This window comes from Balaenoptera borealis (genome assembly GCF_965194805.1).
Source record: "Balaenoptera borealis genome assembly, chromosome: 18".
NCBI lineage: Eukaryota > Metazoa > Chordata > Mammalia > Artiodactyla > Balaenopteridae > Balaenoptera > Balaenoptera borealis.
Window position 1 is genome coordinate 65498296 of NC_138877.1, and position 24172 is coordinate 65522467.

The 24172-nt window shown below is 38.3% G+C and overlaps 1 protein-coding gene across 2 annotated transcripts in view; it reads left to right on the top strand.

Moving 5' to 3' along the window:
• Positions 1-24172, top strand: part of DNAJC3 (DnaJ heat shock protein family (Hsp40) member C3) — an 87558-nt gene that overhangs the window by 41935 nt on the left and 21451 nt on the right. For both annotated transcript variants that reach the window (XM_082366124.1, XM_082366125.1), the window contains exons 5-9: positions 8742-8894; positions 10814-10995; positions 11433-11552; positions 16268-16373; positions 16457-16577. In XM_082366124.1, the coding sequence (XP_082222250.1) occupies positions 8742-8894; positions 10814-10995; positions 11433-11552; positions 16268-16373; positions 16457-16577 (682 nt within the window). The remainder of the gene's footprint in view (positions 1-8741; positions 8895-10813; positions 10996-11432; positions 11553-16267; positions 16374-16456; positions 16578-24172) is intronic.

The window sequence follows — 24172 nt, forward strand, 5'->3', positions numbered from 1 at the left end:
TAAAGTCTATTTTGTCTGATATGAGAATTGCTACTCCAGCTTTCTTTTGATTTCCATTTGCATGGAGTATCGTTTTCAGTCCCCTCACTTTCAGTCTGTATGTGTCCCTAGGTCTGAAGTGGGTCTCTTGTAGACAACGTATGTATGGGTCTTATTTTTGTATCCATTCAGCCAGTCTATGTCTTTTGGTTGGAGCATTTAATCCATTTACCTTTAAGGTGCTTATCAATATGTATGTTCCTTGTACCATTTTCTTAATTGTTTTGGGTTTGTTATTGTAAGTCTTTTCCTTCTCTTTTGTTTCCTGCCTAGGGAAATTCCTTTAGCATTTGCTGTAGAGCTGGTTTGGTGGTGCTGAATTCTCTTAGCTTTTGCTTATCTGTAAAGATTTTAATTTCTTCATCGAATCTGAATGAGATCCTTGCTGGGTAGAGTAATCTTTGCTGTAGGTTTTCCCCTTTCGTCACTTTAAATATGTCCTGCCACTCCCTTCTGGCTTGCAGAGTTTCTGCTGAAAGATCAGCTGTTAACCTTATGGGGATGCCCGTGTATGTTAATTGTTGCTTTTCCGTTGCTGCTTTTAATAATTTTTTGTGTGTTTAATGTTTTTTTTTAACAGATTATATTTTAAATTTATTTATTTATTTTATTTTTGGCTGTGTTGCATCTTCGTTTCTGTGCGAGGGCTTTCTCTAGTTGTGGCAAGCGGGGGCCACTCTTCATCGCGGTGCGTGGGCCTCTCACTATCGCGGCCTCTCTTGTTGCGGAGCACAGGCTCCAGACGCGCAGGCTCAGTAGTTGTGGCGCACGGGCTTACTTGCTCCCCGGCATGTGGGATCTTCCCGGACCAGGGCTCGAACCCATGTCCCCTGCATTGGCAGGCAGATTCTCAACCACTGCGCCACCAGGGAAACCCTGTGTGTTTAATTTTTGATAGTTTGATTAATATGCGTCTTGGCGTGTTTCTCCTTGGATTTATCCTGTATGGGACTCTCTCACTTCCTGGACTTGATTGACTATTTCCTTACCCATATTAGGGAAATTTTCAACTATAATATCTTCAAATATTTTCTGAGTCCCTTTTTTTCCCCCCTTTTTCTTCTCGGACCCCTATAATTCGAATGTTGGTGTGTTTCATGTTGTCCCAGAGGTCTCTGATACTGTCCTCAATTCTTTTCGTTCTTTTGTCTTTATTCTGCTCTGTGGTAGTTATTTCCACTATTTTATCTTCCAGGTCACTCATCCGTTCTTCAGCCTCAGTTATTCTGCTATTGATTCCTTCTAGAGAATTTTTAGTTTCATTTGTTGTGTTGTTCATCATTGTTTGTTTGCTCTTTGGTTCTTCTAGGTCCTTGTTAAACATTTCTTGTATTTTCTCCTTTCTATTTCCAAGATTTTGAATTATCTTTACTGTCATTACTCTGAATTCTTTTTCAGGTAGATTGCCTGTTTCCTCTTCATTTGTTTGGTCTGGTGGGTTTTTACCTTGCTCCTTCATCTGCTGTGTATTTCTCTGTCTTCTCATTTTGCTTAACTTACTGTGTTTGGGGTCTCCTTTTTGCAGGCTGCAGGTTTGTAGTTCCTGTTGTTTTTGGTGTCTGCTCCCAGTGGGTAAGGTTGGTTACCTTACCCAGTGGGTAAGGTTGGTTCAGTGGGTTGTGTAGGCTTTCTGGTGGAGGAGACTAGTGCCTGTGTTCTGGTGGATGAGGCTGGATCTTGTCTTTCCGGTGGGCAGGACCACGTCCAGTGGTGTGTTTTTTGGAGTGTCTGTGAACTTATGATTTTAGGCAGCCTCTCTGTTGATGGTTGGCTTGTGTTCCTGTCTTGCTAGTTGTTCAGCATAGGGTATCCAGCACTATAGCTTGCTGGTCGTTGAGTGGAGCTGGGTCTTAGCATTGAGATGGAGATGTCTGGGAGAGCTTTTGCCGTTTGGTATTACGTGGGATCGGGAGGTCTCTGGTGGACCAGTGTCCTGAACTCGGCTCTCCCACAGAGGCTCAGGCCTGACACCCGGCCAGAGCACCAAGACCCTGTCAGCCACACAGCTCAGAAGAAAAGGGGGAAAAAGAAAGAAAGAAAGAAAGAAAACAAATAAAATAAAGGTATTAAAATAGAAAAAAACTAATAAAAATTAAAACATAATAAAGTAATAAAAAAGAAGAAAGAGAGAAAGAATGAAGTGACCAACGAAACCAAAAAACAAATCCACCAAAGATAAGAAATGCTAAAAACTATACTAAAAAAAACCAAACAACAACAACAAAAAATGGACAGTCAGAACCCTAGGACAAATGGCAAAAGCAAAGCTATACAGACGAAATCACACAAAGAAGCATACCCATACACACTCAGAAAAAGAGAAAAAGGAAAAATATATATATATTTAATATATATAAAAAAAGGAAGAGAGCAACCAAATCAATAAACATATCTACCAATGATAAGCTCTAAATACTAAACTAAGGTAAACATAAAACCAGAAACAAATTAGATGCAGAAAGCAAATCCCAAGTCTACAGTTGCTCCCAATGTCCACCACCTCAATTTTGGGATGATTTGTTGTTTATTCAGGTATTCTACAGGTGCAAGGTACGTCAAGTTGATTGTGGAGATTTAATCCACTGCTCCTGAGGCTGCTGGGAGAGATTTCCCTTTCTCTTCTTTGTTGACACAGCTCCTGGGGTTCAGCTTTGGATTTGGCCTTGCCTCTGCGTGTAGGTCGCCTGAGGGTGTTTGTTCCCCACCCAGACAGGATGGGGTTAAAGCAGCGGTTGATTAGGGGGCTCTGGCTCACTCAGGCTGAGGGGGGCAGGGAGGGGTACGGAATGCGGACCGAGCCTGCGGCGGCAGAGGCCGGCGTGACGTTGCAACAGCCTGAGGCGCGCCGTGTGTTCTCCCGGGGAAGTTGTCTCTGGATCACGGGACCCTGGCAGTGGCGGGCCGCACAGGCTACCAAGACCGGAGGTGTGGATAGTGACCTGTGCTTCATACAGGTTTCTTGGTGGCTGCAGCAGCAGCCTTAGCATTTCATGCCCGTCTCTGGTGTCCACGCTGATAACCGTGGCTCGCGCCCATCTCTAGAGCTCGTTTAGGCGGTGCTCTGAATCCCCTCTCCTTGTGCACCCTGAAACAATGGTGTCCTGCAGGTCCAGACTTTTTCCGGGACTCCCTCCCAGCTAGCTGTGGCGCACTAGCCCCCTTCAGGCTGTGTTCACGCAGCCAACCCTAGTCCTCTCCCTGGGATCTGACCTCCGAAGCCCGAGCCTCAGCTCCCAGCCCCCGCCCGTCCTGGCGGGTGAGCAGACAAGTCTCTCAGGCTGGTGAGTGCTGGTCGGCACTGATCCTCTGTGTGGGAATCTCTCTGCTTTGCCCTCTGCACCCCTGTTGCTGCGCTCTCCTCCGTGGCTCCGAAGCTTCCCCCCGCCCTCCCCCCGTCTCTGCCAATGAAGGGGCTTCGTAATGTGTGGAAACTTTTCCTCCTTCACAGCTCCCTCCCAGAGGTGCAGGTCCCGTCCCTATTCTTTTGTCTTTGTTTTTTCTTTTTTCTTTTGCCCTACCCAGGTACGTGGGGAGTTTCTTGCCTTTTGGGAAGTCTGAGGTCTTCTGCCAGCGTTCAGTAGGTGTTCTGTAGGTGTTCTGTAGGAGGTGTTCCACATGTAGGTGTAGTTTTGATGTATTTGTGGGGAAGAAGGTGATCTCCACGTCTTACTCCTCCACCATATTGAAGGTGCCCCCTAGTTATCTATTTTATACACAGTATCAATAGTGTATATATGTCAATCCCAGTTTGCCAATTCACCCACCCCCTTCCCCCTTGGTATCCATACGTTTGTTCTCTATGTCTTTGTCTCTCTTTCTACTTTGTAAATAAGATCGTCTATACCAATTTTTTCAGATTCCACATATATGCATTAATATACGATATTCATTTTTCTCTTTCTGACTTACTTCACTCTGTAAGACAGTCTCTAGGTCCTTCCACGTCTCTACAAATGACCCAATTTCTTTCCTTTTTATGACTGAGTAATATTCTATTTTGTGTGTGTGTGTGTGTGTATCTATCTCCACACCACATCTTTTTTATCCATTCATCTGCTGAGGGACATTTAGGTTGTTTCCATTTCTTGGCTGTTATAAATAGTGCTGCTATGAATATTGGGGTGCATGTATCTTTTCGAGTTAGAGTTTTCTCTGGGTATATGCCCAGGAGTAGGATTGCAGGATCATATGATAACTCTGTTTTCAGTTTTTTAAGGAACCTCCATACTGTTCTCCATAGTGGGCTGCACCAATTTGCATTCCCACCAACTTTGTAGGAGGATTCCTTTTTCTCCACACCCTCTCCAGCATTTATTATTTGTAGACTTTTTAATCATGACCGTTCTGACTGGTGTGAAGTGATACCTTATTGTAGTTTTGATTTGCATTTCTTTAATAATTAGTGATGTTGAGCATCTTTTCATGTGCCTGTTGACCATCTGTATGTTTTCTTTGGAGAAATGTCTATTTAGGTCTTCTGCCCATTTTTCATTGAGTTGTTTGGTTTTTTTGATATTAAGCTCTATGAACTGTTTGTATATTTTGGAAATTACTACCTTGTCTGTAGCATCATTTGCAAATATTTTCCTCCAATCTGCTAGTTGTCTTTTCATTTTGTTTGTGGTTTCCTTTGCTGTGCAAAAGCTTTTAAGTTTAATTAAGTTCCTTTTGTTTATTTTTGTTTTTATTACCATTACTCTGGGAGATGGATCCAAAAAGTATTGCTGCAATTTATGTCAAAGAGTGTTTTGCCTCCGTTTTCCTCCAGGAGTTTTATAGTATCCGGTCTCACATTTAGGTCTTTAATCCATTTTGAGTTTATTTTTGTATTTGGTGTTAGAGAATGTTCTAATTTCAGTCTTTTACATGTAGCTGTCCAGTTTCCCCAGCACCACTTATTGAAGAGGCTGTCTTTTCTCCATTGTATATTCTTGCCTCCTTTGTTGTAGATTAATTGACCATAAGTGCATGGGTTTATTTCTCGGCTTTCTATCTTGTTCCATTGATCTATATTTCTGTTTTTTGTGCCAGTACCATACTGTTTTAATTACTGTAGCTTTGTAGTATAGTCCAAAGTTAGGGAGTGTGATTCCTCCAGCTCTGTTCTCTTTCAAGATTGTTTTGGTTATGCGAGGTTTTTTGTGTTTCTATACAAATTAAAAAAATTTTTGTTCTAGTTCTGTGAAAAATGCCATTGGTAATTTGATAGGGATTGCATTGAATCTGTAGATTGCCTTGGGTTCTATGGTTGTTTTAACAGTGTTAATTCTTCCAATCCAAGAACATGGTATATATTTCCATCTACGTCATCTTCAGTTTCTCTCATTAACATCTTACAGTTTTCAGAGTACAGGTCTGTTGCCTCTTTAGGTAGGTTTATTCCTAGATACTTTATTCTTTTTGATGTGATAGTTAATGGGATTGTTTCCTTAATTTCTGTTTCTGATATTTCATTGCTAGTATATAGAAATTCAACAGATTTATTTTTATTAATTTTGTATCCAGCAACTTTACCGAATTGATTGATGAGCTTTAGTAGTTTTCTGGCAGCATCTGTAGGATTTTCTATGTATAGCCTCATGTCATCTGCAAACAGTGACAGTTTTACTTTTTCTTTTCCAATTTGGATTCCTTTTATTTGTTTTTCTTCTCTGATTGCTGTGGGTAGGACTTGAATAAAAGTGGTGAGAGTGGACATCCTTGTCTTGTTCCTGATCTGAGAGGAAATGCTTTCAGCTTTTCACCATTGCATGTGATGTTGGCTGTGGGTTTGTCATGTGTGATCTTTATTATGTTGAGGTATGTTCCCTCTATGCCCACTTTCTGAAGAGTTTTTTGTTAATCACAAGTGGATGTTGAATTTTATCAAAAGTCTTTTCTGTATCTATTGAGATGATCATATAGTTTTTATTCTTTAACTTGTCAATGTGTGATATATTGTGTTGATTTGCAGATGTTGAAAACTCCTTGCATCCCTGCAATAAACCCCACTTGATCATGGTGTATGAGCCTTTCAGTGTGTTGCTGGAGTCAGTTTCCTAGCATTTTGTGGATGATTTTTGCATCTGTGTTCATTATTATGATTTTTTCTCCAAAAGATAGTGACCACGGTAAATAAGAAATAAAGTACTGTTACAGATAGAGGTTTGGCTGAGAGAGTCAGAAATGTAAAGCACCAAAGAAAAGAAGGGATATCAAGAAACATGACAAAAGGAGGGAGGGAAATATCAGCAGGGTTCACTCTCCACGTGTAAGTATCCTGGAACATGAGAGGGCAATTGGGAGGAGTCAGCAACCTTGGGATAAGAGTGAAAAGCTTCATCTCACTTAACCCTCTTTGAAACTCTCCTGAGTGGTATGTCCTTAGTTTGTTCCTCAGACTCCTTTCGTACCTCCTTGGAAGAATCTCCCCCTCTTCTCCTTTTCCCTCCCAGCCCCAAAGAAGCCCAGATGACCAGGGCTCACTCCTTCTTTCCCATTCCCATTATTTGACCATGGAGTGAGGCTGAGCCCTCCATCCTCACCCTCGAGGTTTAGGGCCTTCTCCTCCCTCACCTTCCTACAAGAAAGAGTGTGTTGAAGAGACTAGACTGTAAAAGTTTGGGAGAGAAAAGATGCAAATTCCATCCAGAAGAGGCAGTCTCTAATACATTCTGTCCAAAAGGGGGCAGTAGTGTACATATAGGAAACAAGTTACCAATATATATGCCCCCCTCTATGTCCACTGCAGCATTATTTACAATAGCCAAGCTATGGAAACAACCTAAGTGTCCATTGATGGATGAACAAATAAAGAAGATGTAGTATGTATATGCAGTGGAATACTATTCAACTATAAAAAAAGAAATCCTCCCATTTGTGACAATGTGGATGGATCTTGAGTGTATTAGGCTAAGTAAAATAAATCAGATGGAGAAAGACAAATACTGTATGATTTCACTCATATGTGGAATCTAAAAAAACAAACGAACAAACAAAATGAAATTTATTCATAGTTGCAGAGACTAGATTAGTGGTTACTGGAGGGGAAGGGGGTTGGGAGTTGGGTATAATGGGTGAAGGGGGTCAGCTGTATAATGATGAATGGTAACTAGACTTGTGGGAGTGATCACTTTGTAGTGTATACAGATGTTGAATTATAATGCTGGATACCTGACATATCATCGTCGTCATCATCATCATCGAGGAAACAAGTTATCACTAAACATCTACTTTTATCCAGACCAAAGTGACAGCACATATACACTGATACTCCTTCCAGTGTGGTTTATTAGAAGTATTCAAGACTATCCCGAGGATGATAAAACAAAGACAAGCCTTCCATAGCCCAAAGTAGCTTCCTTCAACTTGTAAATTCAGTCATGCAGGGAAAATCCTCCTCCTTAGTGAGCTAAGGTTACCACTTCCCAGTTACCTATGAATGCATGGAGTCCTAGCCATTCCTTAAAAGCCAAAGATTAAACAGACAGAAAACAATACCTAAAGTATCCAAAAGACAAAATGGAGAAATACAGTCCCTTTACCAAGAGTTAATATTTTTAAGTTTTCTCATTCGGAGTATCCTCTCCTACCAGGTAGCTAGTTGGGGGTGTTTTTAAAACATGAGTCCACTGAAGGGGAAGCAGTGTGATCGGTCAACTGAAGGGGAGGTATTTCTAGAAATAACCTACTGGTGTCTGTACTTCACCCAAAAGGGGAACCCATTAACTACAATTCCCATCTTGGTAGGAATATTAGATTTCAGGAATTATTACATATAAACTGTAATCTTAAAGAAAAATCTTTCCAAAAAATCAGTAGCTTTTTAATGTAGGCACCCAATTTTTCTGTGCCATTAAGCTTAAGATTTTTCCATGTGGAGGAAGAAATTGTTAAGAGTTGACTGTGCGTATGAGGCCAGCCTGGGGGCAGGAATGAACTGTAAGCAGACACAAGGGATCTTACTGAGGCGGTAGGAACGATCTAAAACTGTGGTAATGGTCGCATACTTTGTAAGTTTATTAAAAGTCATGGAATTGCACACTCAAATGAGTGAATTTTATGGTATATAAAGTATACCTTGATAAAGATGTTTAAAAAAAGAGACAACGTGTAAACCTCCTAAAACCATGTCATAAGCCTTTTTAATAAGATGTTACTCTCTTATTTTTCCCTGTAAAGTCTTCCTTTCTTATTATACCTCAAACCCTCTGGTATCAAATCTTTTTTATCTTATAACCCCTAAAAAACTGCCCTTTCCTTCAGTTTCCCTATGCTTTTCATTATTGTGATAAAATTATTTTATACTTAAAACTAAATACTTAAGAAATATAACTAGAAGGCGCAAAACACATAAAACTCAAGTTTTTCTGCAGAGCTATATGTAACAAAGTGAGAAAGGTGCTTTCCTTCGTTCTTCTCTACCTTTCCACATTCCTAAATATATTTGCTTCCAGGGAAGTTTTGGCGACCCAGCTCTTTTGACTCTAGCTCCACTGCTTGCTCTCGCACACCGTATCGGTGGGAATAAGGATGCCTTCGCTGCTGCTTCCCACAGCGATCAGCACTGGGGGACAAGTCACTGGAGAAGCCAGTTGTGCCAGTGTCTCCTTACCCCTTCCCCCCGATGAACTGGAGTGTTTGGAAGGATCAGATCATTGTATATTATGGGTATTACACTCAAGAGATTAAAAACCCTGTTTAATTTCTTCTTATTGTTATAGCTCAAATCAAATCCAAGTGAAAATGAAGAAAAAGAAGCCCAGTCCCAACTTATCAAATCTGATGAAATGCAGCGTTTGCGTTCACAAGCACTTGATGCTTTTGAAAGCTCAGATTATATTGCTGCTATAACCTTCCTTGATAAGATTTTAGAGGTAAGTTTTTCTTTGCTCTTGCAGCTGACATGCCTAACACTTAACTGCTTTTTACTATAAGGTATGTGTATATACTTTGACATGTTATATAACACAAAAAACTTAGATAGCATAAAATCAGATTGACCCTGGGGTTTTCAGCTCTTAATTGAAAGATGGTGTTTATACAGAACAAAATTTGGGACTGAAATTTTCAGTAAATATACTGAAGGTGCTATGGAGTGGGAGTTGCCTATCTTTATACATCGCCTGCTTTGCTGTTTTTGTTTGATTTTGCATTTTTGGGTGGCAGGGCAAGAAAACTCTAGAGGTTAGTTAATGGGGTAAAAGATGAAAGAGTTGATTGAAGAAAAAGGAAAAATGATGTTTAGGAGGAAAGATGAGTGTTTAGAGTGAGAAGTTTCTAGGGAAGAAGGCAGATGAAGAGTTGATAGGATCCAGAGGGTTCTAGATAGGGAAATCTAAATCTGCCTCAGCAAGGACTTAATGACAAAGGATGTAATGGTTTCAGAAGGAAGTCTAAAAGAATATTCAAATGGAAGCAGTCATAATTCATATTGATTTATCATTTTCATAGCACTTTGTATAGTCTAATCTTGGCAATAAACTCGTGATGTATATAGAATGGCCAGTTTTTGATAGTTTTATAGAGGAAATCGTGTGGTGTGGTCCAGTGGAATTCACGGTTTACTAAATTATTTTGTTAATGCTTTATCAAGGAAATACAAAGTTACGATTTTTACCTTCCAGTAATTAGACTATCCATCTTGACCTAGCTTGTTGTATTTAGTTTATATACAATGTTGATTTTGATATCTTACTCTATGTGAAAAGTTGACATGACTTTAATACAGCTCTAAGAAATATATAAAGACACTTACACAGGTCTTATTGGTGAGCATTTGGGTTTACATTTTGAAGAATACTAGTGGTTTACCAAACATTGTCAACTTTTTGATAAAATGGAAACAGTGAAGCTTCAGCCTTCTCACATTGTTTTTCTCTTTATTTTTGTGATATGAGGATTTAATTTCAAAGAGGTAACATTTTGTAAAAGATCATTTAATATAGTTACTGGTAGAATAAAAATATTTTGTGAATTTAGAGTCTAGACTTTATTTTTTGAGACTAGAAATTAGAATTGTTAAGTACAAAAATCCAGTTAGAAAATAATCTCTTCAAAATCAAATACGGTAGGGCTTCCCTGGTGGCACAGTGGTTAAGAATCCACCTGCCAATGCAGGGGACACGGGTTTGAGCCCTGGTCTGGGAAGATCTCACATGCCACGGAGCAGCTGAGCCCGTGTGCAACTGCTGAGCCTGCGCTCTAGGGCCCGCGAGCCACAACTACTGAGCCTGCGAGCCACAACTACTGAAGCCCACGTGCCTAGAGCCCGTGCTTTGCAACAGGAGAGGAGAGGCCACCGCAATGAGAAGTCTGCACACCGCAGCGAAGAGTGGTCCCGCTCGCTGCAACTAGAGAAAAGCCCATGCGCAGCAACAAAGACCCAATACAGCCAAAAATAAAAAATTAAATAAAATAAATAAATTTATATTAAAATAAATCAAATATACTTCACTGGGAACCACCTTCTAATAGTAAATACCATGTTTTCTTACTTTCAGTGTTTTAGCATTATATAACTGAAAGGGGTAGGAAAAGGGCCTTGTTAGTATATACATCCCTTACCCCATTGGAATTTATTTAAGACATCTTTGGAGAAATTATTTTGTCACATCTCATTATTTTTGTCACATCTAAATTGTATCAGACTTTTTAATATTACTTACAATGTAGAAGTCATCACATTAACTGAGGATGTTTTATGTTGATAAATATGTAGATAAAATATGTCGGGTGCAAGTATGAATGTGCATAATTTACTGTTTCTTTAAGTCTAGTTCTTTTGTTTCTCAAGGTTTGTGTTTGGGATGCAGAACTACGGGAACTTCGAGCTGAATGTTTTATAAAAGAAGGGGAACCTAGGAAAGCGATAAGTGACTTAAAAGCTGCTTCAAAATTGAAGAATGATAATACTGAGGCATTCTATAAAATCAGCACACTGTACTATGAGCTAGGAGACCATGAACTGTCTCTCAGGTCAGTTATAGTAATGTACACATCTCCTCATGTTTTTATTGTTTGCAGTAAGAGAGTACTCCCATTTTCTTTTTAAATTTTACTTTAATAAAATTATGGTTAAGGCTTTTTTATATATCTATAATTTTGTGTTATCTCTAAGTTATTCTGCTTCCACATCAGTTCTTTTCATGAAGTATGCTTAGTAAAATAAATAGGAGGGTATTACATTTGCAGAAGCAAAATAGCATTTGTTATATATCTCTAAGTCATTTGAATTAATAAATATGTGTGCATAATACAATGTCGTATATAACAGTGTATGATAAATTATTGTCAGTATATTTTAATTGTTACAGACAAAAAATACCTTTTGTTGTGATTCTGTATTTAGTATGAAAAACCATTTATTGATTATTTTGACTTGGAGTATTTTCCTTTTTTTAATACATGAACAGTGAAGTTCGTGAATGTCTTAAACTTGACCAGGATCATAAAAGGTGTTTTGCACATTATAAACAAGTCAAGAAACTTAATAAGCTGATTAAGTCAGCTGAAGAGCTCATCAAAGAAGGCAGGTAAGACTATGTTTGTGTAGAGGATCTCACCTTCCCTCATATGTCTGGTTGTGGCCACAAAAGAACAACTGAACTGCTTGCTCTTACTCCTTGCCATTGAGGGTGGAGTATCTTAGATGGCATTGGGCCTTAGCAAAACTACCACGATTGTACACTTTTTGAATAAGGCAGAATATAAATAGTGGTAACTGCGTAGTATTCTTTTTTTTGTTTATTTACAATTTATTTATTTGTTTGTTTATTTTTGGCTGCTTTGGGTCTTCGTTGATGCGTGCGGGCTTTCTCTAGTTGCAGCCAGCGGGGTTGTTGCAGTGCGTGGACTTCTCATTACAGTGGCTTCTCTTGTTGCAGAGCACAGGCTCTAGGCGCACGGGCCTCAGTAGTTGTGGCATGTGGACTTAGTTGCTCCGCGGCATGTGGGATCTTCCTGAACCAGGGCTTGAACCCGTGTCCCCTGCACTGGCAGGTGGATTCTTAACCACTGTGCCGCCAGGGAAGTCCCTGAATAGTATTCTTACTAGCAGATTTGTTTTATATTTCACCAACTATTTACTTAATTTCTCCTGTATCAGGCACTGACTGTGTACTGGGGGGTGCAGAAATGAATATGACTAGTAGGGTTTGGTCTTAAGATGCTGGTAGTTTAGTGTGGGAGACAGGCACATAAATTGATTATTAAAAGGTAATATATATCTAGAGTGATAGCGATGTATACAGAGTATGCAGACATTTCCTCCCAGTACAGGATTCTGGATTAACAGTTCCTTTGTTACAGCAGCTGAAAAATATTGTGCCATTTCTTTCTGGCTTCCATGGTTCCTGATGAGAAATCCATTGTCATTCTAATTGTTTTTTTCCCCTAAAGATAAGGAGTTATTTTCCTCTGACTGCTTTTCAGATTATTTCCTTGTCTTTAGTTTTCAGAAGTTTAATTATGATATATCTCAGCATGGATTTCTTTGTGTTTATCCTGTTTGGTGTATCCTTAGCTTCTAGAATATGTAGGTTTATGTCTCTTGTCAAATTTTGGGAAGTTTCCAGCCATTATTTCTGGGAATACTTTTTCAGCCCTGCCCTCTCTCTGTTTTCCTTCTTAGACTCTGATGAACATAAATGTTAGAGTTTTTGTTTTAGCCCTACAGTCCCTGAGGCTCTGTTTGTTTTTCTTTTTCAGTTTGTTTTCTCTGTTGTCCAGATTTGGTAATTTCTATTGTTCCAATTCATTGATTCTTTTCTCTGTACCCTACATTCTGCTCTTGAGCACATGTGGTGAGCAATTTATTTCAGTTTTATACTTTTCAGTTCTAAAAATTCTATTTAGAATGTTTATATCTTCTATTTCTTTGCTGAGACTTTCCATTTCTTTGCTGAGGCATTCTGTTTTTTCATTTGCTTTAAGCATGTTTGTTAATTGCTGCTTTTTTCGTGGCTGCTTTAACATCTCTGTCCTCTTGATGTTGGTTAGAGATCTTCCTGTTTCTTGGTATGATGATTAGTTTTTAATTGAAACCTGGATATGTTCATTTTATAAGATACTGTTTTTTACTTAAATCTTCTTTTTTGGGTGGCTTTTTCTGACATTGTTCCAGCAAAGTGAGCATGAGGGGCTGGGGGGTAGGCACCACCTCGTTAACTGCCAGATTGAGGTGGAAGTTTCCCACTTGGCCTTCATTGCTATTCGAGGTGTGGGATTCTCACTACTGCGTGGTGTGGGTAAGAGTTTTGGGGACTCAGTTCTGGCCATGGATGAAAGTTCTGGCTCCCAAAGTGGCATTCTCCGACACCACCTTGGCTGGGTGTGGACACACCTCATTACCAGGGAAGAAGTCTAGGCTCTCCAGTTGACCTGCTGATATTGGTGGGGGTGGGACCGTAATTTTCTTATCGCCCCCTTTCTGAGTCTTTTCATATTTAAAAAAAGTACATATAATGTCCAGGGTATTTACACAGGTATCTAGCTAGAAGAATTGGGGAAGGTACATCTACTCCACCTTTCCAGAAGCTACCTTTTTTTTTAAAGTGAAGTGCAGTATTTTCTAATTGAGCTTTTAATTTCTAATTGTAGTTTCGCACGTAGTTTGAAGAAATAGAGCGAGGTCTCGCATACTCTGTATAGTTTCCTACAATTGTACCATCTTGGAAATCTATAGAACAGTATCCCAACTATGATTTTGACATTGATGTCTAGCTTTTGCTTTAAGTTTTGTATTTAAACCTGTATTTTAATACAGTGACATTTAAATTTGAAGATTGCAGCACTTGGGGAATAATATGCCGCAATGGAATGTAAATATAGCTTGCATTGGGTGGGCCAAAAAGTGCCTTCGGTTTTTTAACTAAAAATAAAGGACACATTTTTCATTTTCACCAAGAACTTTATTGAACAATGTATTCACCCTTTTGTTCCACTACCTTCTGCCATTTTCCAGGCAACGTCATAATTCCATCTACCAAAATCTTTTTATCTTTCTGAGCAAAGAACTGTTCCAGGTGCCTTTTACAGTCTTCCAGGGAATTGAAATTTTTTCTGTTAACAGAATTTTGTAAAGACTGGAATAAATGAAAATCTGAAGGTACAATGTCTGGTGAATATGGCAGATGAATCAGGACTTCCCAGCCAAGCTGTAACAGTTTTTGTCTGGGCATCAAAGAAACATGCGGTCTTGTGTTATCCTGATGGAAGATTATGCGTTTTCCGTTGATTAATTCTGGATGCTTTTCATCGAGTGCTGCTTTCATTTGGTCTAATTGGGAGCAGTACTTGTTGGAATTAATCGTTTGGTTTTCCACAAGGAGCTCATAATAGAGGACTCCCTTCCAATTCCACCATATACACATCACCTTCTTTGGATGAAGACCAGCCTTTGGTGTGGTTGTGTGGTTCATTTTGCTTGTCCCACGATCTCTGCCGTTCCACATTGTTGTACAGTATCCACTTTTCATCGCCCGTCACAATTTGTTTTAAAAACAGAACGTTTTCATTACGTTTCAGTTGAGAATTGCAAGTGGAAATATGGTCAAGAAGGTTTTTTTTGCTTAAGTTATGTGGAACCGAAACATCAAAGTGATTCACATAACCAAGCTGGAGCAAATGATTTTCAACACTTGATTTGGATATTTTGAGTATGTTGGCTATCTCCCGCATGGTATAATGTTGATTGTTCTCAATTATTGTTTCTATTTGATCGCTGTCAACTTCAACTGGTCTACCCGACCGTGGAGCATCATCCAGTGAGAAATCTCCAGGATGAAACTTCTCAAACCACTTTTGACATGTTCAGTCGGTCACAGCACCTTGTCCATACACTGCACAAATCTTTTTGTGCATTTCAGTTGCGTTTTTACCTTTCTTGAAATAATAAAGCATAATATGCTGAAAATGTTGCTTTTTTCCTTCCATCTTCAACATTAAAATGGCTACACAAAAATTCACCAATTTAGATCTTTTTTTAAATGTACACTGATATATGACAGCTGTCACATACAATCTAACATAATTGTTTTGAATGAAGTTAAAGACAACTAAGTGCTACTAGAGCCATCTTATGGAAAAAACTGAACGACCCTTTTGGCCAACCCAACAGTTTGCCATTAATGAGGAAAGTAACAGTGCGTAACATGACTAGTACTTTTCACCAGTTTAAAAAAATGCTGAAGTAGCTTTTATTGTTCTTAGAAAGCTAGTAATGTTGGGAATTTAAGCAGGTTTCTTCTCCGCGGAGCAGCTAAGCCCGTGCGCCACAACTACTGAGCCTGCGTGCCACAACTACTGAAGCCTGTGCGCCTAGAGCCCATGCTCCTCAACAAGAGAAGCCACAGCAATAAGCCCGCGCACCACAATGAAGAGTAGCCCCCGCTCGCCGCAACTAGAGAAAAGCCCACACGCAGCAACGAAGACTCAATGCAGCCAAAAATAAATAAAATTTAAAAAAAAAGGTTACCTACTGTATGATTACATTTATGTAGCATTCGTGAAATAAAATTATAGAGATGGTAAACAGATTAGAAATTGCTAAGGGTTAGGGAGCAGGATGATGTGTAACTATAAAGGGATGGCATGAAGAAACCTTATAGAGGTGGAATAGTTCTGTATCTTCATTGTGGTGATGGTTACACGAATCTACACATGTGATAAAACTATATAAAACTACATATACTCACACATACACATACATATACACACACAACTAAGTGAATAGAAAACTGTTGACATCTCTAAAAAAAAAAAAAGGCAGGTTTCTTCTGCAAGGAATTACAATGTACTTAGATTTGAATATTGATATTTGTTATATAAAATAACATGTAATGGACTCTGTTATTTCATCAAAGTGTGTAGTAACCAAGAAATAAAACCTGATCTCTGTTTTGCTGAAAGTGCTTTGTATAGTCAGACTTTAACAAAGTCTTTTTCTCAGTTTCAAAATCATGAGCACTTTTCTGTAGAGAATTCATCATTTGATTTGATGGGTACTCACAGGTATGCTTTGATTTATCCATATGCATTTTCTGTGGTCATGTGTTTTATCTCCCAACTCTTAATTGCAGAGAGAACCTTCCTTGCTACTGTAGATTAATAAGGTAGAAGCAGTCTTTGAAGGGATGTGCTCATTCAGGTCAATTGATTAAGTAACATATAGTGAAGAGTAGAGGGTCCTTTCTTTAGCTCTGGAAATAGAATTTCATTTTTTACTCATCATGATTTGCTCACTTAACAGATACACAGATGCAACCAGCAAATATGAATCTGTCATGAAAACAGAGCCAAGTGTTTCTGAATATACAATTCGTTCAAAAGAAAGGATTTGCCACTGCTTTTCTAAGGTAACTGTTGACTCACTCCCAGAATTGTAAAAACTTGACATGTGGAAAACAACCATAAATTCTTTTCTCACACTTACTTTTAGGATGAGAAGCCTGTTGAAGCTATTCGAGTGTGTTCGGAAGTTTTACAGATGGAACCTGACAATGTGAACGCTCTGAAAGACCGAGCAGAGGCCTATTTAATAGAAGAAATGTACGATGAAGGTAAATCTTTAAGGAATTTGATTTGCGATACCTAAAAGTTGTTATATGTGCAGTTAGTACCTGTTTAACATCCTTTTGTTTAGAACAAGTTTACCAGAGTACCTGGAAATGTTGGCAATTTTAGAAAAATGGCAGAGAACCTGAAAATTATTCTTTCTTGGTGGAACATGAAAACTATACCATATAAGGAAAGAGTTCTGCTGTTGACACCAGTACAGTGGAATATAAAAATAAAAATTTTAACTTTCTTTGTTGTAGACAAGTTAGAAAAGATAAATAACAAGGTAGAAAATTTAAATTATAGATCTCATATCATCCAGAGGTAATCACTGCTTGTTTTGGATTTACACCTTTCAGACTTTTATCTATGCATATATATGAGTGTGTATTTTATGCATACATATACATATTCTATGCATGTACGCAGTATACATATTCTGCCTACAGCAGACATACATGTGACATATATGCCTAAATATAAAATGATCCTCTGTGAACCCTAAGCTGTTTAGTAAATGTTAGGATACCTGCTTACCCAACTTTGTTCAAGTTGAAGTAGCAGAGAGAGATTCCTGCTAGATGTTGTAAGGACCTTGAATAAAGGCAGTGCCCTATTTTTGGAAGGTAACTAAGGCAAATACAGTAATTGTATAGAATCCTTTCATATATATATATATATATATTTTTTCCCCCTTTCATATATTTTGTTTTGTGGTCTTTTTCATGTGACATTATGCTATAAACATTTAAATGAGATGATTTTTAAAAGAAGTGAGCCTTAGAGCCCTTAATGAAAAGTTTTTGTTTCAAATCAAGTAAAGCATTTTATTTTATTTATTTATTTTTAACATCTTTATTAGAGTATAATTACTTTACAATGGTGTGTTAGTTTCTGCTTTATAACAAAGTGAATCAGCTATACATATACATATATCCCCATATCTCCTCCCCCTTGCATCTCCCTCCCATCCTCCCTATCCTACCACTCGAGGTGGTCACAAAGCATTGAGCTGATCTCAATGTGCTATGCAGCTGCTTCCCACTAGCTAGCTATTTTACATTTGGTAGTGTATATATGTCCATGCCGCTCTCTCACTTCGTCCCAGCTTACCCTTCCCCCTCCCCGTGTCCTCAAGTCCATTCTCTGTGTCTTTATTCCTGTCCTGCCCCTAGGTTCTTCAGAACCATTTTGGTTTTTTTTTAGATTTCCATATATATGTGTTAGCATACGGTATTTGTTTTTCTCTTTCTGACTTACTTCACTCTGTATGACAGTCTCTAGGTCCATCCACCTCACTACAAATAACTCAATTTCATTTCTTTCTATGGCTGAGTAATATTCCATTGTATATATGTGCCACATCTTCTTTATCCATTCATCTGTCGATGGACACTTAGGTTGCCTCCAAGTTCTGGCTATTGTAAATAGTGCTACAGTGAACATTGTGGTACATGACTCTTTTTGAATTATGGTTTTCTCAGGGTATATGCCCAGTAGTAGGATTGCTGGGTCGCATGGTAGTTCTATTTTTAGTTTTTTGAAGGAACCTCCATACTGTTCTCCATAGTGGCTGTATCAATTTACATTCCCACACCAACAGTGCAAGAGGGTTCCCTTTTCTCCACACCCTCTCCAGCATTTATTGTTTGTAGATTTTTTGATGATGGCCATTCTGACTGGTGTGAGGTGATACCTCACTGTAGTTTTGATTTTCATTTCTCTAATGATTAATGATGTTGAGCATCCTTTCATGTGTTTGTTGGCAATCTGTATATCTTCTTTGGAGAAATGTCTGTTTAGGTCTTCTGCCCATTTTTGGATTAGGTTGTTTGTTTTTTTTGATATTGAGCTGCATGAGCTGCTTGTAAATTTTGGAGATTAATCCTTTGTCGGTTGCTTCATTTGCAAATATTTTCTCCCATTCTGAGGGTTGCCTTGCGTCCCGTTTATGGTTTCCTTTGCTGTGCAAAAACTTTTAAGTTTCATTAGGTTCCATTTGTCTCTTTTTGTTTTTTTTCCATTTTTCTAGGAGGTGGGTCAAAAAGGATCTTGCTGTGATTTATGTCATAGAGTGTTCTGCCTATGTTTTCCTCTAAGAGTTTGATAGTGTCTGGCCTTACATTTAGGTCTTTAATCCATTTTGAGTTTATTTTTGTGTATGGTGTTAGGGAGTGTTGTAATTTCATTCTTTTACATGTAGCTGTCCAGTTTTCCCAGCACCACTTATTGAAGAGGCTGTCTTTTCTCAATTGTATATTCTTGCGTCCTTTATCAAAGATAAGTTGACCATATATGCGTGGGTTTATCTCTGGGCTTTCTATACTGTTCCATTGATCCATATTTCTGTTTTTGTGCCAGTACCATACTGTCTTGATTACTGTAGCTTTGTAGTATAGTCTGCAGTCTGGGAGCCTGATTCCTCCAGCTCCATTTTTCTTTCTCAAGATTGCTTTGGCTATTTGGCATCTTTTGTGTTTCCATACAAATTGTGCAATTTGTTGTTCTAGTTCTGTGAAAAATGCCATTGGTAGTTTGATAGGGATTGCATTGAATCTGTAGATTACTTTGGGTAGTAGAGTCATTTTCACAATGTTGATTCTTCCAGTCTGAGAACATGATATATCTCTCCATCTATTTGTATCGTCTTTAATTTCTTTCATCAGTGTCTTATAATTTTCTGCATACAGGTCTTTTGTCTCCTTAGGTAGCTTTATTCCTAGGTATTTTATTCTTTTTGTTGCAGTGGTAAATGGGAGTGTTTCCTTAATTTCTCTTTCAGATTTTTCATCATTAGTGTATAGGAATGCAAGAGATTTCTGAGCATTAATTTTATATCCTGATACTTTACCAAATTCATTGATTAGCTCTAGTAGTTTTCTGGTAACATCTTTAGGATTCTCCATGTATAGTATCATGTCATCTGCAAACAGTGACAGCTTTACTTCTTTTCCAATTTGGATTCCTTTTATTTCTTTTTCTTCTCAGATTGCTGTGGCTGAAACTTCCAAAACTATGTTGAATAATAGTGGTGAGACTGGACAACCTTGTCTGGTTCCTGATCTTAGAGGAAATGGTTTCAGTTTTTCACCATTGAGAACGATGTTGGCTGTGGGTTTGTCATATATGGCCTTTATTATGTTGAGGTAAATTCCCTCTACGCCTACTTTCTGGAGGGTTTTTTATCATAAATGGGTGTTGAATTTTGCCAAAAGCTTTTTCTGCATCTATTGAGATGATCATATGGTTTTTCTCCTTCAATTTGTTAATGTGGTGTATCACATTGATTGATTTGCGTATATTGAAGAATCCTTGCATTCCTGGGATAAATCCCCCTTGATCATGGTGTGTGAGCCTTTTCATGTCCTGCTCGATTCTGTTTGCTAGTATTTTGTTGATGATTTCTGCATCTATGTTCATCAGTGATATTGGCCTGTAGTTTTCTTTCTTTGTGACATCTTTGTCTGGTTTTGGTATCAGGGTGATGGTGGCCTTGTAGAATGAGTTTCGGAATGTTCCTCCCTCTGCTATATTTTGGAAGAGTTTGAGAAGGATAGGCGTTAGCTCTTCTCTAAATGTTCGATAGAATTTGCCTGTGAAGCCATCTGGTCCTGGGCTTTTGTTTGTTGGAAGATTTTAAATCACAGTTTCAATTTCAGTGCTTGTGATTTGTCTGTATATATTTTCTGTTTTTCCTGGTTCAGTCTCGGAAGGTTATGCTTTTCTAAGAATTTGTTCATTTCTTCCAGGTTGTCTATTTTATTGGCATATAGTTGCTTGTATTAAACTCTCATGATCCTTTGTATTTCTGCAGTGTCAGTTGTTACTTCTCCTTTTTCATTTCTAATTCTAGTGATTTGAGTCTTCTCCCTTTTTTTCTCGGTGAGTCTGGCTAATGGTTTATCAATTTTGTTTATCTTCTCAAAGAACCAGCTTTTAGTTTTATTGATCTTTGCTCTTGTTTCCTTCGTTTCTTTTTCATTTATTTCTGATATGATCTTTATGATTTCTTTCCTTCTGCTAACTGTGGCTTTTTTTATTCTTCTTTCTCTAATTGCTTTAGGTGCAAGGTTAGGTTGTTTATTTGAGATGTTTCTTGTTTTCTTGAGGTAGGATTGTATTGCTATAAACTTTCCTCTGAGAACTGCTTTTGCTGCGTCCTATGGGTTTTGGGTCATCGTGCTTTCATTGTCATTTGTTTCTAGGTATTTTTTGATTTCCCCTTTGATTTCTTCAGTGATCTCTTGGTTATTTAGTAGTGTATTGTTTAGCCTCCATGGGTTTGTATTTTTTACAGATTTTTTCCTGTAATTGATATCTAGTCTCATAGCGTTGTGGTTGGAAAAGATACTTGATACGATTTCAATTTTCTTAAATTTACCAAGGCTTGATTTGTGACACAAGATATGATGTATCCTGGAGAATGTTCCATGAGCACTTGAGAAGAAAGTGTATTCTGTTGTTTTTGGATGGAATGTCCTATAAATATCAATTAAGTCCATCTTTTTTTAATGTATCATTTAAAGTTTATGTTTCCTTATTTATTTTTATTTTGGATGATCTGTCCATTGGTGAAAGTGAGGTGTTAAATTCCCCTTCTATTATTGTGTTACTGTCGATTTCCCCTTTTATGGCTGTTAGCATTTGCCTTATGTATTGAGGTGCTCCTATATTGGGTGCATAAATGTTTAAAATTGTTATATCTTCTTCTTGAATTGATTCCTTCTTAAACTGATCCCAAAGTGTCCTTCTTTGTCTCTCGTAATAGTCTTTATTTTAAAGTCTGTTTTGTCTGATATGAGAATTGCTACTCCAGCTTTCTTTTGATTTCTATTTGTGTGGAATATTGTTTTCCGTCCCCTCACTTTCAGTCTGTATGTGTCCCTAGGTCTGCAGTGGGTCTCTTGTAGACAGCATATATATGGGTATTGTTTTTGTATCTATTCAGCCAGTGTGTGTCTTTTGGTGGGAGCATTTAATCCATTTACATTTAAGGTAGGTATCGATATGTATGTTCCTATTACCATTTTCTTAATTGTTTTGGGTTGTTATTGTAGGTCTTTTCCTTCTCTTGTGTTTCCTGCCTAGAGAAGTTCCTTTAGCATTTGTTGTAAAGCTGGTTTGGTGGTGCTGAATTCTCTTAGCTTTTGCTTGTCAATAAAGGTTTTAATTTTTCTGTCGAATCTGAATGAGATCCTTGCTGGGTAGAGTAATGTTGGTTCTAGGTTTTTCTGTTCCATCACTTTAAATATGTCTTGCCACTCCCTTCTGGCTTTCAGAGTTTCTGCTGAAAGATCAGCTGTTAACCATATGGGGATTCCCATGTATGTTATTTGATGTTTTTCCCTTGCTGCTTGTAATATTTTTTCTTTGTATTTAGTTTTTGATAGTTTGATTAATATGTGTCTTGGCGTGTTTCTCCTTGGATTTATCCTGTATGGGACTCTCTGTGCTTCCTGGACTTGATTGACTATTTCCTTTCCCATATTAGGGAATTTTTCAACTATAATCTCTTCAAATAAAATATTTTCTCTGTCCCTTTCTTTTTCTCTTCTGCTTCTGTAATTCAGAAGCAGAAGAGAAATAATAATTCAAATGTTGGTGCGTTTATTGTTGTCCCGGAGGTCTCTGAGACTCTCCTCAATTCTTTTCATTCTTGTTTCTTTATTCTGCTCTGTAGTAGTTATTTCCACTATTTTATCTTCCAGGTCACTTATCCATTCTTCTTCCTCAGTTATTCTGCTGTTCATTCTTTCTAGATAATTTTTAATTTCATTTATTGTGTTGTTCATCAGTGTTTGTTTGCTCTCTAGTTCTTCTAGATGCTTGTTAAACATTTCTTATATTTTCTCCTTTCTATTTTCAAGATTTTGGATCATCTTTACTATCATTACTCTGAATTCTTTTTCAGGTAGACTGCCTATTTCCTTTTCGTTTGTTTGGTCTGGTGGGTTTTTGCCTTGCTCCTTTATTTGCTGTGTGTTCCTCTGTCTTCTCATTTTGCTTAACTTACTGTGTTTGGGGGTCTCCTTTTCACAGGCTGCAGGTTTGTAGTTCCCGTTTATTTTGGTGTCTGCTCCCAGCGGGTAAGGTTGGTTCAATGGGTTGTGTAGGCTTCCTGATGGGGAGGGGACTGGTGCTTGCATTCTGGTGAATGAGGCTGGATCTTGTCTTTCTGGTGGGCAGGACCATGTCCAGTGGTGTGTTTTGGGGTGTCTGTGAACTTATTATGATTTTAGGCAGCCTCTCTGCCAGCGGGTGGGGTTTTGTTCCTGTCTTGCTAGTTGTTTGGCATAGGGTGCCCAGCACTGTAGCTTGCTGGTCGTTGAGTGGAGGTGGGTCTTAGCTCTGAGATGGAGATCTCTTGGAGAGCTTTTGCTGTTTGATATTACGTGGAGCCGGGAGGTCTCTCGTGGACCAATGTCCTGAACTCGGCTCTCCCACCTCAGAGGCACAGGCCTGACACCCAGCCGGAGCACGGAGACCCTGTCAGCCACACGGATGGCTGGCAAGTTGGTACTAACTGTTGGCAGGAGGCCTCAGCTCCTCTTAGACCACTCCGTAGGGCTGCTTGAGTGTCCTCACAGCATGGTAGCTGGATTCCCCTTGAAAGGAGACGAGTGAGTAAGGGGCGACCCAGAGCCGAGTGCGTGTATTGGCGGTGGTGCTGGAGCGGGGGTTAGAGAGCAAGTAAAGCATTTTAAATCAAAAACAGTAAGAGTATTTTTCTGGTGAAACTTGGTTTGTGATCCTTTTTTTTTCCCAATTAATTGCTGCATATTTATTTAATGAAGTGTGCAGCTATTTTATTTAATTTCATTTTTTTTCACATTTAATATTTTTATTAATTTCCATGAGAAGAGGTACAACATTGGCAATGTTTGTTTTTTTTCACACACACACACACACACTGTATTTTATTTTTACAAGAGATAAATAAACTGACACCAAGCATTGTAACTGGATGACCACAACAAAAGCAACAATGATCGCAATTACCAAACACAAAACACACTCATACTGTGTCATAATATTGACATTCAGTCCAGTAATCCTCCACTGTAACAGCTCCTTTACTTTGCAGTGAAAATTGATTTGTATATTTTTTGCCTCTGAGTCCTTGTGGGATTTTTTGTTTTTTAATTCAAACAGAAAGTCACAAAAATTATAATCATCCTCATCAGTTCACTCAGTCCCATGTAATTAATTTTCTTTTTCATCTTGATCTTTTGTTAGCACTTTTATGAATTCATCAGTTTTCCATTAGAGTTCTGAAAATGCTTATTCATTCAGTTCAGCAGTATAGTCAGTTACCAGAAACCTGTACTTGTCAGAGTCTTTTCCATGAATTCCTTGAAGATGAAACCCTTTTATAGGAACATTTTTGCAAAAGCATCAGAGTACACCCAGAACTCTCTGTAAATGACAAAAGACTTAAAAATGACCACAGTTAAAGATTTGATGAAAGTTCATAATAATGCAATTGACAAGGAAATTTAGTTATTTCTGAGATACACATTTTAAAGTAATAACTAGAATTATGACTTAGAGCATTATACCAGAACATATAAGATTTTTAGAAATTTCATGTAATGTC